Source organism: Loxodonta africana, chromosome 5, assembly GCF_030014295.1.
Source record: "Loxodonta africana isolate mLoxAfr1 chromosome 5, mLoxAfr1.hap2, whole genome shotgun sequence".
NCBI lineage: Eukaryota > Metazoa > Chordata > Mammalia > Proboscidea > Elephantidae > Loxodonta > Loxodonta africana.
Window position 1 is genome coordinate 58,932,284 of NC_087346.1, and position 18,776 is coordinate 58,951,059.

At 34.5% G+C, this 18,776-nt stretch overlaps 1 protein-coding gene across 2 annotated transcripts in view; it reads right to left on the reverse strand.

Annotated features, from left to right (window-relative positions):
* Window positions 1-18,776, reverse strand: part of GRID2 (glutamate ionotropic receptor delta type subunit 2) — a 1,644,765-nt gene that overhangs the window by 588,940 nt on the left and 1,037,049 nt on the right. For both annotated transcript variants that reach the window (XM_010594048.3, XM_003414078.4), the window contains one exon: window positions 12,594-12,713. In XM_010594048.3, the coding sequence (XP_010592350.1) occupies window positions 12,594-12,713 (120 nt within the window). The remainder of the gene's footprint in view (window positions 1-12,593; window positions 12,714-18,776) is intronic.

Consider the following 18,776-nt stretch of genomic DNA (forward strand, 5'->3'; position numbering starts at 1 on the left):
TACTCTGGATACGTTATCAGGAGGGACCAGTCCCTGAAGAAGGATATCACACTTGGTAAGGTAGAGGGTCAGTGAAAAAGAGGAAGACCCTCAATGAGATGGATTAACACAGTGCCTGCAACAATGGGCTCAGACATAGCAACGGCTGTGAGGATGGCACAGGACCAGGCAGCGTTTTGTTCTGTTGTACACAGGGTTGCTATGAGTTGGAACTGACTCAATGGCACCTAATAACAGCTATATGCCATGCATTAGGGGATAAGGAGCGAACAATTTTTATCTCATGGAGTTTATTTTGTAACAGGAATGACAGACTATAAAAAAGTAAATTATATTTACATGTACACCTTCTCATTTATCCATTATCTGATTATCCAACATCTTGCGTTTACGAAAATAGTAAAAAAAATCTACTATCTGACTATTTTGCACATTAATGTATCGCTGGCAGTAACAAATGCCAAATTGTAAGGCGAGAGTAAAACTGGATGGAATGGTTAAAGTCATGTATCAAATTGGTTAGGTCATGATTCTCAGTGGTTTGGCAGTTATGTAATGATGTAATTAGGCAGTTATATAATGATGCAGTCATCCTCCATTTTGTGATCTGATATGATCATCCTCCATTTTCACATAATACTAATTAATTGTCAATAAGTAAGGAGAGGTTGAACATATATATGAATTATATGTATAATTATATCAGATTATTTGTAAAAAAATTCTATAATGAAACATAAAGCAGGGTAATAAGGAAACAGTAAATGCTATTTTAAATATCAAAGAATCAAAATACATGTTGAAGACGGCCAGTACAACATTTTAATCATTGGTTATTTGGAGGTAAAGTTGTTTTTTCTTCATTCTAAGTATAGGATAGTAAAAGATTTCAGTTCATTAAAAATGGACCAACATAATATGTATAATACCCTGAGCAATATCAGTACATTAGGTTCGCCCAAGAATACAAAGCTGTGGTTTTTATATGTGTAAATTTAATCTAGGAGAACTCGAGTAAACATTTTAAATCTGAGAAACAATTGTATCTAGAAGCTAAAATATCTCTGTTGTACCATTTTATTTCATCAACTTATATGAGAAAACACGTTTATGAAGATACTAAGCCTTATTATACAATTAAGATTGGTTGTGAAAACAGCTTTAATCTATTCTTCCTGGTATTATTTTCCCGTTTGTGATAAAGTTTAAAGACGTAAAGTCTGGAGTATTAAATTTTAATGCTGGAACTCAATCTTTACAATAAAAATTAAGCAGCATTGGCAAAACCAAAGAAAACTTCAGACAAATAAGCAAAAATGCTGTTAAGTAGAATTCTTATCCTTAAAGGAAAACAAAACAAAAAAATGCATGTTGATGCTTTAAATGTGGTTATTTAATTTAGTCTTTATTTTTTATGTATTATAATAATATTAGCTTTCAGAGACTTTATAGGGAGTTATCACTCAAATTATGTTTTTTTTTTTCCTTAGAACTTCAGCATTGGGGAAAACAGAAACAGGAACAACCATATTATTGGGGAGAGGTTAAGAATATAGAAAACCTTGATGATTTCAAAATTTGGCTTTGAGGTTTACCTGAATTTATCTTTAAGGCTGCACAGTGTACTAACCCCTTGAATATACCGTCTACTGAACGAAACACCAACTTACATCAAAGTAAAAGAACATGTAAAAAACATCAAAGCAAGAAAGCTCTTTGTTTTGATCAGCATTAATGAAAATTAAATAATCTTTTCACAGTTTCACCAAATTCAGAAAAATGAAACCTCTTCTCATACATTGCCAAAAAAGCAGAGACAAGTCCAAAATTTGGGACTGTGAAGCCTTGGGCACTCTCACATTCAAATCCTGAGCAGACAAAACCCTGCTTAGTTTATGAGATCTGACAGTATCCCTGCTCAAGGTGATAAGGCTGCAGGCATTGTATACAATTAGCCACTGGCAGCAGAATAAACACTGACAACCTGACAGTTCCTCAGTTGGAAAGCCTTTCACTCCTTCTGAAACATGTGGAAACTGTGAGTGGAACTTTAATTTTGAACACATATCTAGTAAATCTAAAAACCAAAAAAAAAAAAAAAAACAACCCATTGCCTTGGAGTCGATTCTGACTCATAGCGGCCCTATAGGACAGAGTAGAACTGCTCTATACTGCTTCCAAGGAGTGCCTGGTGGATTTGAACTGCCAACCTTTTGGTTAGCAGCCATAGCTCTTAATGACTACGCCACCAGGGTTTCCCCAGTAAATCTATACTGCATATATTCTCATGGTAATACTTTCCTTTGATAAGTATCTTTAAAAACATTATGTGTGTGTGAATGCCCATATGAAGGAACTGTCCCATTTATAAATGGGGTTAGCAGCCCACAAACTAATTTATTAAAAAAAAAAATTATAAATTTATTAAAAAAACGAACTAATTTATAAAAAAAAAATTTTATAACACACCTAAAATCACTTGGGAGATAGATTCAGGGCTTTATAACTTCAGTAACTAATTAAAATCCCAGTTTCACAGGAAAATGTTTGAGGTATAACAACAAATTAAAATTAAAAAAAAAAGAATGTTAAAAACATTTTAAAATAAGAATGTACAAATTTTTGAAGGTGAACAATGTAAAAGGCATTGTAAATATCTACAGTGCATTTCACGTAACATCTAAACGCCAGCTCACAGAAGCATTTCAATACAATTTGGGAGCTGGAGCATAGAAACATAAATAATTAAATAATTACTGGAGTTATTTAACATTTTTTTTAATAATATTAATAATATATATATATACATATTTTACTAATATAGGGTCGCTATGAGTTGGAATCAACTCGACGGCAACAGGTTTGGTTTTGTGTTTTAATAATAAGGTAGTAAACCCTGGTGGCGTAGTGGTTAAGAGCTACGGCTGCTAACCAAAAGGTCAGCAGTTCGAATCCACCAGGTGTTCCTTGGAAACCCTATGGGGCAGTTCTACTCCATCCTATGCGGTCGCTATGAGTCAGAATCGCTATGTGTTGAAATCAACTTGATGGCATCTAACAATAACAAATAATAAGGTACATAATATGTAGTACTGATTCATTGAGAAATCAATGGCATAGACAAGAAATTTGGGGCTTTGAAGCAGATCAGGGTGAAACAACAGTCAAGTGCACTGATCTTAGAAAAAAGAGGCTCAAGGAAATCTACTTCTGTCAGCTTTTGTGAATCCCTGGAATCTATCTTTGAAATCATAAATTTTGGTGTTTCTCTCCACAAATACAACTTCCTGTCTCTGAAGCTTTCTCGCTTAATTCATATTAATCGATAGGCTCGTCACATTTGCTAAAGGCTCTACCCCTTAAATCATGTTGTTAGATGCCCTCGACATTGAGTTCCGATTCATAGCGACCTTATGAACAACAGAACAAAACACTGCCCAGTCCTGCATTTGTCCCAGCCACCGTGTCAATCCACCTCACTAAGGGTCTTTCTTTTTTTCGATCACCCTCTACTTTACCAAGCATGATGGTATTCTCCAGGGAGTGGTCCCTACTAATAACATGTCCAAAGTATGTAAGACGAAGTCTCACCATCCTCCCTCCTAAGGAGCATTCTGGCTGTGCTTCTTCCAAGACAGATTTGTGGGCTTTTCTGCCAGTCCAAGCTATATTTAATATTCTTTGCCAACAGCACGATTCAAAGATGTCAATTTTTCTCCAGTCTTCCTTATTCATTGCCCAGCTTTCACACGCATATGAGATGACTGAACATACCACGGCTTGAATCAGGCGCATCTTGGTCCTCAAAGAGGCATCTTTGGTTTTTTTTAACACTTTAACGAGGTATTTTGAAACAGATTTGCCCATTGCAATACATCATTTGATTTTTTGACTGCTGCTTCTTTAGATGTTGATTGTGGATCCAAGTAAAATGAAATCCTTGACAACTTCAATATTTTCTTCATTTATCATGATGTTGCTTATTGGTCGAGTAGTCAGGATTTTTGTTTTATGTTCAGGTGTAATCCATACTTACGTCAAGTCCTCTTCATTTTCAGCAAGCAAGGTTGTGTCATCTGCTTCTCTCAATTGTTGGAATCCTCCTGTCTTTGTCTTCACAACCATCCAGATCCAATATAGATTTCATGCTCCTTAACTTCAACCATTCTGTTGTCATTATCCCTACCCTTACTGCCTCATTGTACTGCCATCAAAAAATAAAACAAACAATAAAGAACACAGCAAACCAATCAACAACAATTCTTGTAAAACTTCAACACTACATTAATTCAAACTCATTTAGTCTGCTGAATGCTCCTGGAAAAAGTCACATAACCAGGTAGGTTAGTGCTAAATGAATTCATTATCTTCAGCTTCTTATGGAAGGCAGTGGTTGTTCATTGGTAGAATTCCCATCTTCTGTGCAGGGGACTCAGTTCTGATTCATGGTCAATGTGCCACAAGCACAGCTACCATTTATTTGTCAGTGAAGTCTTGTGTCTTGCTAGAATGCTGCACAGGTTTCAGTGGAGCTTCCAGACTAAGACAGACTCAGAAGAGACGCCTGGTGATTTATTTCCAAAAAACAACCAATGAAAATCCTATGGATCACAATGATCCATCCTATCCCGTTGTGCATGTAGTCTCCATGAGTCAGAGGCTAACTCCAGGCCAGCTAACAACAACAACAATTTCTCATGAGCCAACAGCCCTGACTGGCAATTTTTCCATGCCCCCTAATCAATTCTCTCCTGTTCGCCACAGCAGCCATTTCAAACCTTTTTTATAATCTTTAAAACTCCAGGTTCATTATCTCCAGCATTTTCTAATCTTTCCTTTCATCAGATACTCTCACCTCCCACTTCTTTAAAAACTTAACACCAAACATGAACACTTCCTTGCATTCACACCCATTCTTTCCTTACCTCCCATTACTCTAGAAAATGACATCCCCCTGCCTAAGGTTAAACACTCCATCTAATTTTGGATCCAATCCTTTCTGTCTTTCTCCTGAATTTCTGTCAATGATCACCTTTCTTTCCTTTTTCTTCATTCCCTTCCTCCCTATGTCTATGGTCATTCAAATGTATTCAAATATCTTACATTTAAAAAAAAATTTCTTCCATCACTTCATGTACCCATTTAATTGTCTCACAGCCAAACCAGTTAACTAACATAGTACTTACCCTTACTACTTCTAATTCCTTACCTTCATTTTTTTCTTTCAACCTGTTGCAATTTAAACATATGGCATTAATACTCCACTGAGATTTCTCTCATTGTTAATAATTAGATGCAACAATATCTTTTGATGTACCAAGCACAGCTCTGAATGCCTCAAACATACTAACTCATTAGGTTACACCTACCTATGAGTTTAGTAACATGCCCAAAGTCACTTAGCCATTAAGTGGCACAAACTGAATTTTAACAATCTTACTTTAGCAGTCACATTCTAAACTCATTTGTTTTATTGCCTCTACAAAGTCTCTAATGAACCCTGGTTTCTTAAATTCAGAGGATTTGCTTTAGTCTTCATCTTACTGCCTTTCTGCTGCATTGCTGACTCCTCTACTTAAAACTCTTTCTTGCACAATGAATTAAAAAAAAAAAAAAAACTCTTAGCTTCTATTATTACAGGACTACTGGGTTTTGGTGTAATTATGATCCTTTTGCATAATACTTATTTCCTTAGAATAAGTGTTTTATAAAATAGAAATTATTAGAATAAAAATAGGCTAGGAAAATTAATAATAACATTACATGAGATATTGGAAGAAAGAAGAAAACAGGTATAAAATGATTATACATAAACTTGAAGATAAGCCAGAGGGTGAAAGTGGAAGGAAAAGACATGAGAAGTTTTGTAAGGAATTAAGTAACACGTGCACAAAGAGCTTTACCTATATTTGGATAGGTCGTATCTGCCCTGGTGGAGCAGTGGTTAAAAGTTATGGTTGCTAACCAAAAGGCTGGCAGTTCGAATCTACCAGGTGCTCCTTGGAAACCCTAAGGGGCAGTTCTACCCTGTCCTACAGAACTGCTGAGTCGGAATCTACTTGACGGCAATAGATTCGGTTTTTAGTTATTTTATCTGCAAATGAATTCATTTCTGCATGTGTACCTTAATGTAAACAGAAATCTTTTTTTAAATCAAAATGGGGAAAGTCATATACTAATCCTGATTTTACAATTATAATCAGATTAAAATGTCTTTTGATATCATTTAACAAGTAATTAATTAACAAAAACCCCAAGGGAAGATGTACTATCTTCTTGCTATAAAGCCGTAAGTATTTTCATCTTTAGATTCTTCAATTATTATTCTACACTTATTTTATCAATACTATGTTTTTTTATGTTAATTATGGCAGCTTAGGTCTTTTTAATTTTCACAAGTAAAATTTCACAAATTTGTTAATAATAAGTATATTTAAACCCATTGCCTTTGAGTTGATGCCTACCCTTAGCAACTCTATGGGAAAGAGCAGAGCTGCCTCATGGGGTTTTCAAGGCTGTAAATCTTTAAAGAAGCAGACTGCCACATCTTTCTCCTGTGGAGTGGTTGGTGGATTCAAACTGCAGATATTTCAGTTAGCAGCCAAGCACTTAACCACTATAGGGCTCTTCTCCTTTAAGTATATTTACTGCCTATTCATTATTATACCCATTGCCGTCAAGTCAATTCTGACTCATAGTGACCCTATAGGACACAGTGGAACTGCTCCATAGGATTTCTTAGGCTGGATCTTTACGAAAGCAGACTGCACATCTTTCTCATGGAGCAGCAGGTGGATTGCAGCCTCCGACCTTTCAGATAGCAGCCGAAAACTTAACCACAGGTGTCCTTTATTATTACTATTACTTAAACAATTATATTTACTATATTATTTACATTACTAAATAACTATAATTGATAGAGAATTGGGTATAAGACAGATTTTCCCCAACTGTTTTGAAATTTTCTGTATATTATATGGTAATCTGTAACAATTTCTAGATCTTTTCAGCCACATGAAATCATCTCTAGCACCAGACACTCAGCATTAATTGCTCAGTCACCTTAAATCACACATGACTAACCAATGTTCTTATGATCATAAACCTGCCACATCTAGGCACATTAGAGTGAAATCCACACCTAAACACTACAGTGAAAAATGTAGAAATCTATAAACAAAGACAAATCTTAAAATCAGCCAAAAAAGAGATTACTGTCAAAGCATGAAAAGTTAGACAGCAGTCAGCTAAGTTCTCTACTGCCACACTGAAGCTAAAGCCAATGATATTGTCAATGTACTGAAACAAAAAAAAATCCTGTGTCTAGGGGAAATACCTTTCAAGAAAGAAGACGAAACAAAGACATGTTCAGACAAATAAAAAATGAAAAATTTTGCCACCAGACTACGTCAACAAAAGAAACTTTAAAGCTGCATTTCAGGCAGAAAAAAGGCAGAAAAGAAGCAATTCAAGGTACATACATAGATATGCAGGAAGAAAACAAGAGCAAAGAAAGTGGTAAATTCAGGAATAGATGTAAATAAATATTCACTGCACCTTATAGGAATAGTAACAATTTTCAGAGTAAAACAAAATATTAAAATACATGACAACAATAAGCTATAATTTTAGAAGTTGTTAATTTGGGTAAACAGAGTTAAAATGTTCTAAGCATACTTCTTATCTGTGAGGACAAAGGTGTTGATTAATTTAAGACATGGATAAATTAAGTGTACATATTGTACATTCTAGAAAAAACATTCTAGAGGAACTATTAAATGAATACAGAGTATATAACACGCACATTTGTAAAGCAAGAAAAGGCTATATATATATATATGTGTGTGTGCGTGTGTCCGTGTGCACAGTATCAGTCCAAAAGGAAGGTAATAAAGGAGAGAAAGGAAACTCAGAAGTGGCTAGTTAAGTTAAGTAGAATGTACAAAATGTTAGCACGTACAAGATGGTAGACTTAAACCTAAATATATATTAGTAGATACATTATGTATAAATACATGAATTGCTCTGGTTTATAGTCATAAATTATCAAACCGAATAAAAATAATTCAATTATATACTGCTTCTAGAATTGTACCTAAAACAAAAGGATTCAGGAAGATTGAAAGAAAAAGGATGGTAAAAAGAAATGCCTTCCAAATAGTAACAAAAAAGTTGGTTAAGCTCTATTATTATCAGACAAGATATTCTTTAAAGAAGAATGCATTATTAGAAGTAGAACTCCTTTGTAATAATAAAATGCATAATTTATTAAATACATAAACAAATCTTAAATTCATAAGTTCTTAATAATATACTAAACCAAAACTGAGAAAACTAGAAGAAAAACAGACAAATCGACAGTTATGGGATTTTTAACACAGCTTACTCAGGACAAGAAATAAACAGAAGAGACAACAAACTTAACATAATAGACATACATAGAACATAGGACCTAATCACTACAGAATTCGTATTCCCTTTAAAGAGATAAACAATACAATTATATAAGACAATGTCGGGTTATCAAACTAATCTTAATAAAATTTAAAAGACTGAAATCATACAGAGTACATTCTCTGACTTCAAAGCAAATAAGCCACAAATCATTAATAAAAAGATAATTAAAAATCCCATTAATTTAGAAAGTAAGAAACAGTCTAAATAATCCATGGGTTAATAAAGACAAAATTGAAAGAGAAAATTTTTTAACTAAATGAAAATAAGAATTTCATTCAAAATTTATGCAATGCAAATAAAACAGTACTTAGAAGAAAATATATAGTATTGAATACACATTTTAAAAATGAGGAAGTTGGAAAATTGAACTGTGTATGCATGTCACAAAATTAAAATGCAAATCCAAAAAGTATAAGATAGAAAATAAAAAAGATTAAAACAAACATAAATTGACTAAAAAATACACAAGTAGGACCAAAAGAAATGTATCTTTCTATAAAGATGAATAAAATAGAATTCTGATAATATTGATCAAGCAAAGAGAAAAAAGTTACAACAAAACAATTTCAGATATGAAAATGAGGCCAGATCTTCAAATATTTCAGAGATTAAAATGATAGGATATAGTTAGTAACTTTATAGCAATATACTAAGAAAACACATTTGAAAAATTAAAACTTCTTAATTCAAGAAGAATTAGAAAATATGACATTTTTTATATACCATTAAAAAATAGAATCAGTAGTAAAAATAATTTCTACAAAGAAAATTGTAGGCACAGTTAGCTTCATTAGGTGATCTATCAAACACTCAAGGAAAAAATTATCCCAAGTTTATGTAATTCATAGATAATTAAAAAAGGAGGAAACCCACTCCACCACATTGTATGAGGCCAGCATAAACTTTGTATAAAATCCAACATGGTGGAAAATTCCGGGCAACCTCACTCATGAATACCCATTAAAAAAAATCTTAGCAAGGTGGTAGCAAACCAAATAATTTTTATATAAACAGTTATAATTTATATAAAAATAAACATAATTTAAGCTCCAAGAATGTATGGTACTTCCTTAATTTGATCAAACTTAATAAAAAACAGCAAAAAAATCCATCATATATACTAGTGTAATGCTGAAATCTTTTTCTTTGGAATTGGTAACAATCCAAGGATATTTACTATTATTGCTTTTATTCAATACTGGACTAGGGGTCCTAGTTAGTATGCTAAGGGAAGAAAAAATAAAAGGTGTAAGGATTAAAAAGAGGAGACATGAACCCTTATTAATTATAGTTGATACGACTATTCATAACAATCTATAGGTAAGTTATTATAATTAAAGAGTTCAGCAAGAAAACTGGATATAAAATGAACAGATAAATATCAATGTTATTCCCATATATCAGCAACAAACAGGAAATGAAATTTTAAAAGATACCACATTATATTCACACAATAGAATACCATTCAGCAATTGTAGTTTAAAAAAACAAAGAAAAACTACCCACGATAATATGGATGTATCTAAAAAATATCAAGTTGAGAGAAAAGTGCCAGATACAAATGTAGATACTATATTAACCATTTACCTAATCTGCACTGTTAAGAAAGTAAAAGTAATGACGGTACTTCCTGGGTGATAAAAATATTCTGTATCTTGATCTGGGTGGTGGTCACATCGTTGAATCATGGGAACTCACTGAACACTCAAAATCTGTGCATTTTATGATATTTAAATTGTTTCGATATCAGTAGAAATAAACAAGATACTACGATGAAGAGTGAAACTCTAATCTTTCTCACCTTATACATTAAAAAGACTTCCAGGTAGATTAAAGACCTCAATTTAAAAGGCAGAACTACAAAGCCTTTAAAACATTATAGAGCACACTATTTTCATAACTTGTGGAGTAGGGGATGATTTCTTCAATAGGACCAAATAGCAATAACCATAAGGGCAAAGATTCATAAGTCAACTATATTTAAAGTTACTATAAAGAGAATTTCAAGAAAATTCACAGAGAAGAAAAGAAAATTTGCAACATAATTAAACAATAGAGGACTAGGATCTATACATAACTTCTAGATTTAATTAAAAAAAAAAAAAAAGACATTCCAACAGAAAAAATGGCCAAAAGACCTGAATATGCAGTTCATTCAAAAAGAAATCTGAAGAGTTAAAAAAAAACTTGGAAACAAAGCCAAACCATTTAATAAGCAGGAAAATAAAAATTGCAAACATGAGGAACAGCATTATATGCCAAATAAATTAACAAAAATCTTAAAAATCTAATAAAACCAATATTTGGTGAGAACACGGGGCAATGGGGACTCTCCTGCACTGCAGTGGAGTGTAAATTGGTAAGCCCCTGTGAAAATGGATGTGATATTATCCAGTAAAGTTCAAGGTACAGTTTCCTATCTACTCCTAAATACATAAACTAGCTAAATGCATGCAAAAAGTACAAGGATATACACACCAAAAAACCCATTGCCATTGAGTTGATTTCGACTCATAGCAACCCTAAAGGACAGAGCAGAACTGCCCCATAGGGTTTCCAAGGAGTGCCTGGTGGATTTGAACTGCCAACCTTTTGTTTAGTAGCTGTAGCTCTTAACTACTGAGCCATCAGGGTTTCCATATACACATATGTGTGTGTATGTGTGTGTATATGTGTATATATATATATATATCTAAGATATGTGTACAAGAAAGTTTATAACAACATTGCTTATAGTAGTCTAAAAAATGGAGACAAAACAAGGTAGATTGTGATACATTCATAAAAAACAATAAACTAATATAAATGGACAAACTGTAACTACGTGTAAGAACAAGAATGAATAATGCAATGTTGAACAAAGTAATCAAGAAAAAAGACTGTATATAATATTCTATATGTTATTACATGACATGTAAGCTCACTTATACAATGTCAAGTTTATTCATAAATTGAAATACAGGTAAAACTGAATAATATTATTTAAGGATGCAAATAAAAGTGAAAAAATTAAATAAAAATGTAATGAAATGAGCATCATAAAATTCAGACTAATGGTTCCACCACTGAGAAGGGATATCAGGCATATCATCAGGAAAAGCAAATAGGGGCTTTTAGGATGCGTGGCACGTTCTATCTCTGGACCATAGTAGTGGTTGTTTCCTTTAAAATATTTCACTAGACTATCCACGTGTTTTATGCAGTTTTCAGTGTTTGCTATTCACTATAACACAATAAAAATAATAAAAAAAAGCATTAAGATAGTTTCAACTTCTCTAGCCTAAATTTTCTCTCTTTTTTTTTTTTTTTCCTGATAAGAATAACTCCTAACTTTGTTTTGTGTTAATTTTTCTGCAACCTATATCTCAGCACTGGAAATGCCCACTGAAGAAACTCTTACCCTCCATGCAGTCAACTTTATACAGTCAGACATTTACAGTTATCCACTCTCTATGCAGCCTCGGTTACCTTATATTTTTCTCTACCAAAAGTATATAAAAACATCAAATCCAAACCTTAGAAAAGTCATTTCTCTACGGGCTTATATATTTCTCCTTAAGAAAGTTATTGTCCCTGTATTTCATGAAACATCCTTTATAGGAGCTCAGTTAGCTTCTTCTTACATATGATCCGTAGTGTATAACAAGAGCTAATTTCCTGCAAATCATTTTCTACTTATTACATGACACATATTGAAGTTGAAATATAATAATGTCACACTTTATAGACTTTCCCTCTTACTATATGACATTTATCTAAGTTCTTATTCTGATCTTAGGCATGGTACAAGTGAAAAAACCAGCAACTATGCATTGAATGAATATAACTTTTACTATTTTTTAAAATTACTATAATATTAGTATAATAAATGAAAGATGATGTTGTTTCCCTAAACAACCAGCAGATTACTTTTTTCCCATTAAATTATTCTAAGGCATAAATAGAATTTATAACTTCCTATTTCTGGTCAGTACTATTTAAAGGTACTTAAATGCCTAATTCTTTTTCTCTCTTCTTTGTCTTCCAAACTATAGTATAAATTTTAATGAGTACTGTGATCATACAGCATGGAGAACAATTGAGCAAAACCATAATTAGTATAGGAAAAGTATATTTATCACTGTTTCTGGTCTTACTTTTCGAACACCTCGGCCAAGCTCTTCTCCATAGTTGGTTCCAAGGATTTCAAAGTGAACATTGGGGTTGCCTCCGTTTTCTCCAAATTCTAGCTCTCCAGTCAATCCACTAACTCCACCCTAAAAAGAGAAAAGATACTAATTCAAAATTTCAGAATCAGATAAATACATATATATAAAGGAAGTTATAGGAACTCTACTTCCATCTATAAAATAAATATTAATTTATGTATTCAACTATTAATGGGCTTTTTTTAAATATGTACACAGCACAAAGAGAAGTTAAGTTGAAAGTAATTTTGGAGATCACTTAATCCAATGTCCTCCTTTTTACAGACAGAAATTTAGACCAAGAGACTCAAATGACTGCTGAAAATGACACTATGTTAGAGCTAAGAGTAATTTCCAGGTTAGTGTTTTTTTCCACCATACCTTGTGACTTGCATTGGTCTCTTAGAAAACAAAGTACCTCTGGAGAGCATAACATCTATTGTTGAAAAACGTCTTTGACAATATTCTTTGCTGCAACACTCCTCTAATTTGATCTAATATAACTTCTGGAAATTTTAACAACTATGGTTTCCAAATTATTGTAGCATTATATTTCCTCCTTCTTTAAATATTTTTCCCAAATTGAAAAAAAAAAAAAAAGCTAAATTAAGCTTGAAAATATGTTTTTACTTTTAAATGGTAGTGCTAGCAGTTGAGATTCAATGGGAATTTCCAAGCTTGGTCTTTCATTCAACATGACAGATGTTCATTTCCTCAACAGATGGCAGTGTAGGTCATACTCCTTTCTTTCTTGTTTACCATTATTTTCTCAGCTTAGTTTATCAGTCTTCATAGTATTTATGATTTTACAAATGAAAATCACATTTTGAGTCATGTCAATACTAAAGCATATCTAACTTAGAATTCTAGCTTGATATTGACATTTATTTGGATAACAAATTATCCCAGTTTGTTAATTGCTTCAATTATCACCTCTATAATGTTGATGGAGCCCTGGTGGCACAGTGGTTAAGAATTCAGCAGCTAAGGAAAACGTCAACAGTCTGAATCCACCAGCCACTCCTTGGAAACCCTATGGGGCCATTCTACTCTGTCTTACATGGTCTCTATGAGTCGGAATTGACTTGACAGAAATGGGTTTGGTTTGTGTGTGTGTGTGTGTGTGTGTGTGTGCGTTTGTGTGTGCGCATGTGTGATGCTGATATTTAAATATTTCTCACTTGTCATAACTGTTAAATCAGTTTCTTGTCTTTCTTAGCAGGTGCTATGCTTTATGCTGTATCTCCTAGTTTATCTTGTAGCCCATTGCATAACGCTAAATTCATAGTAGGAGTTCAATAAACCATTGCTAATGGATGTTTTTTCTTTTTAATGGATGTTTACTACCTTAATCATTAATTTCAATATTTAATGTATTTCATTTTTGCACAGTAATAATCAACAAATTATCAACAAAAAAATAATCCTCCATCATGATTTCTTAATAAGCCAGTTTCTCTTTTATTATCCAGTTTCATTAATTTAAAAAAAAATGTTGAATTTGATGTCTGTAGGTTTTTATATGACCTAGCAGTCAAAAGCATGAGTTTGAGTCACACTCTCTAGGTCTGATCAACGGCATCATAATCTACTAGCAGTTTAATCCTGGTAAGTTATTTCATTTCTTTATGCCTCAATGTCTACATCTGTAAAATGGGAGAAATAACAGTACCTAACCCAGAAGATTATCATGAGTCTTATTATAGGATAATGCAGGTAAAGCACAAAGAAGAGTTCTTGACATGTAGTGTAAGTTTCATTAGTTACTATTATCATCATTCCCTCACTTTTATTTCATTGTTTTTGTTTTTTTATTGTGCTTTAGGTGAAAGTTTACAGCTCAAGTTAGTTTCTCTTACAAAAATTTATACACATATTGTTATGTGACACTAGTTGCAGCCCCTATGACAGCACACTCCCCCTTTCTACCCTGGGTTTCCTGTGTCCATCCAACCAGCTCCTGTCCCTTTCTGCCTTTTCATCCTGTATCCGGACAGGAGCCACCCTTTTGGTATATATGCTTGACCTAAGAAGCACACTCTTCAAGAGAATTATTTTATGTTTTATAGTCCAGTCTAATCTTTGTCTGAAGAGTGGGCTTTGGGAATGGTTTTAGTTCTGGGTCAATAGGGCATCCCAGGGGCCATGGCTTCGGAGGTTCCTGGTCTTTTTATGTGAATTTGAGTTCTGCTCTATACTTTTCTCCCACTCCATCAGGGATTCTCTGTTGTGGTCCCTGTCCGGGCAGTCATTGTTAGTAGCTGGGCACCATCTAGTTCTTCTGATCTCAGGCTGATGGAGTCTCTGGTTTATGTGGCCATTTTGTCTCTTAGGCTAATAATTTCCTTTCGTCTTTGGTGTTCTTCATTCTCCTTTGCTCCAAGTGGGTTGGGACCAATTGATGCAACATAAATGGTTGCTCGCAAGCTTGATGAGTGGATGCCACTCATCAAAGTGGGATGTAGAACATTTTCTTAATAAACTTTGTTATGCCAATTGACCTGGATGTCATCCCAAACCATGGTCTCCAGACCCCAGCCCCAGCTACTCTGTCCTTCAAAGTGTTTGGTTGTGTTCAGGGAACTTCTTAGCTTTTGGTTTAGTCCAGTTGTGCTGACTTCCCCTGTATTGTGTGTTGTCCTTCTCTTCATCTAAGATGATTCTTGTGTACTATCTAGTTAGTGAATCCCCCTCTCCCTCCCTCCCCACCCTCATAACCATCAAAGGATGTTTTCTTCTGTGTTTAAACCATTTTTTGAGTTCTTATAATAGTGGTCTCATACAATATTTGTCCTTTTGCGACTGACTAATTTCACTAAGCATAATGCCCTCCAGATTCATTCATGTTGTGAAGTGTTTCACATCAACCACTGAACACTGCCAGACTGACACTAGAGCAGAGTGGGAAGGGGGCAGGTGAGGGGAAGAGAGGCACTTCTCCATTACAGACGTCTCAAAGGGGAAAGGGTTATTTTGATCCTGCACGGTAGGTTAGACACTTGCACTTAATTTTTGCAGATCCTGCACTGTTTTCCCCTGGCTCCAGAGGCTTGTGCAGACTCTCTATTGCTTATTTCATTCTTTAATTTGGAGAATTTCTAATTCTCCCCAGAACTGTAGACATGATCTTGTTTTTTTCATTCAAAGTTTATTGGGCTCACAATATTTTATTATATGCTTGAAAATTCATAATTACGGAAAATGTTTTTGCAAATTTCAACTCAATTACATTTCATTGATTAGTACTTGGAGAAAAATGATTTAACGCAGTTAGTCCAGGATCCATTCACTCCTTTTACTAGCGTGTTGGGAGTTACCACTGAGGAAAGGAAAAAAAGAGGGGTAAGTAGGTATAGGGAGAAAGACGTGGCAGTCAGCTTACGTAAAGATTACAGCCTTGGAAACCCTACAGGGCAGTTTTATTGTGTCGTATAGGGTCACTATAAGTCAGAATCGACTCAACTGCAATGAGTTTTAAGTGGGTCTAATGGAGCCCTGGAGCCCTAATAGTGCAGTGGCTTACGTGTTTGGCTGCTAACCAAAGGTTCGGTAGTTAGAATCTACCAGTCACTCCTTGCAAACGTTATGGGGCAGTTCTGCTCTGTCATATAGGGTCACTATGAGTCAGAATCCACTCAACAGCAATGGGTTTTTAGTTTAATGGAGCCCTGGTTGTGTAGTGGTTAAGTGTTATGGCTGATAACCAAAAGCTTGGCAGTTCGAATCCACCAGGCACTCCTTCAAAACCCTATGGGGCAGTTCTACCCTGTTCTATAGCATTGCTATGAGTCAGAATTGACTTGATGGCAATGGATTTGGTTTTCAGTTTTTAATGTCTGAACAGAAGATTTCAAAGGGCAGCTTAAAAACACAAAGTAAAGTATTATAATAAAATGTGCAAAGAGCTGGAGTTAGAAAACCAAAAAAAAAAAAAAAACATGTTCACCATTCCTCAACCTGAAAGAATAGAAGGAAAAATTCAAGCCTCAAGTTGCAATAGTGAAGGATCCTGTGGTCAAAATATCAAATGACACAGAAGCATCAAAAGAAGATGGAAGGATACACTGAGTCACTGTATCAAAAAAAATTTCTCAAAGTTCAACCATTTTAGGAGGTAGCATATGAAAAAGAACTGATGGTACTGAAAGAAGTCCAAGCTGCACCGAAGGCATTGGTGAAAAACAAGGCTCTAGGAATTGATGGAATACCAATTGAGATGTTTCAGTAAACAGATGCAATGCTGAGTGCTTACTTGTCTATGCCAAGAAATTTGGAAGACAGCTACCTGGCCAATCAACTGGAAGAGATTCATATTTGTGCCCATTCTAAACAAAGACTATCCAACAGATTGTGGAAACTGTCGAACAATATCATTAATACTACACAAAAATAAAATTTTGCTGAAGATAATTCAGAAATGGTTGCAGCAGAACATCGACAGGGAATTGCCAGAAATTCAAGCTGGATTCATAAGAGGATGTGGAATGAAGGATACCATTGCTCATGTCAGACAGATCTTGGCTAAAAGTAGAGAATACCAGAATGATGTTTATCTGTGTCTTATTGACTATGCAAAGGCATTCGGCTGCATGGATCATAACAAATTACAGGTAACATTGTGAATAATGGGAATTCCAGAACACTTAATTGTGTTCATGAGGAACCTGCACACAGACCAAGAGGCAGTCATTTGAATACAACAAAGGGATACTATGTGGTTTAAAATCAGGAAAGGTGTGTGTCAGGGTTGTATCCTTTCACCAAACTTAGTCTGTATGTTAAGCAAATAATCTGAGAACCTGTACTATATGTAGAAGAATGTGTCATCAGGATTGCAGGAAGACTAATTAGTAAGCTACAATATGCAGATGACACAACCTTGTTTGCTGAAAGTGAAGAAGACTTGAAGCACTTACTAATGAAGATCAACGACCACAGCCTTCAGTATGGATTATACCTGAACATAAAGAAAACAAAAATCCTCACAACTGGACCAATAAGCAAAATCACGATAAATGGAAAAAAAAAGATTGAAGTTGTAAAGGATTTCACTTTATTTGGATCCAAAATCAATGCTCATGGAAGCAGCAGTCAAGAAATCAGATGACATATTGCATTGGGCAAATCTGTTGCAAAAGACCTCATTGAAGTGTTAAAAAGCAAAGATGTCACTGTAAGGATTAAAGTACACCTCACCTAAGCCATGGTATTTTCAGTCACTCATATGCATCTGAAAGCTGGACAGTGAGAAAGGAAGACTGAAGAAGAATTGATGTTTTTGAATTATGATGTTGGCAAAGAACAGTGAGTATACCATGGACTACCAGAAGAATATACACATCTATCTTGGAAATGAAATACGGCCAGAATGCTTCTTAGAAGGGAAGATGGTGAGACTTCATTTCATGTACTTTGGATGTGTTATCAGGAGGAACCAGTCCCCAGAGGAAGACATGATACTTGGTAAAGTAGGTGAGTGAAAAAGAAGAAGACCGTTAACAAGATGGATTGATCCAGTGGCACAACAGTGGGCTCAAACACACCAAGGACTGTTAGATGTATGCAAGACCTGGCAATGTTTCCTTCTGTTGTACATAGGTTCCCTTTGACTCAGAATTCACTCGATGGCACCTAACAACAACAAGGTCTTATCCACTGGCACTCCATTTATGTAGTCTAGAAATATTTACTAGAATGAAGAGTTAATCTATAGAAAGGCCTTAGCTAGCTAAGAAATTATTGTAATAAACACAGAATCTATGGATTAATGATATCTGTCTCCTCAGAGAATGTCCTGAAACTATACATTCTCTAGGTTAAAACTGGACTTGTTTCATAACTTAAGTGCTGCCCATTGTGTGAGGTAAACCTGCCAACCCTTTTTTGGAAACAGAATGTGCACTTCCAATGTGGAAAGAGAAGACTTGTGGCCAAAGTACAGAGTATTTGAAGCCATGCAGTATGTTCCAGGCTCTTTCTCCTTTGGCCCTCTTCATTGTCTCTATCCTTGAAAGGGGTAAGATATCTGATTCTTGCAATCAAGTCAATTTGATTCCATGTGTTAGCTCAGCATTAATATCTCAAAGCATATAAATATTACTTAACATTTGAAAGATTCAGGTAAGTACAGTG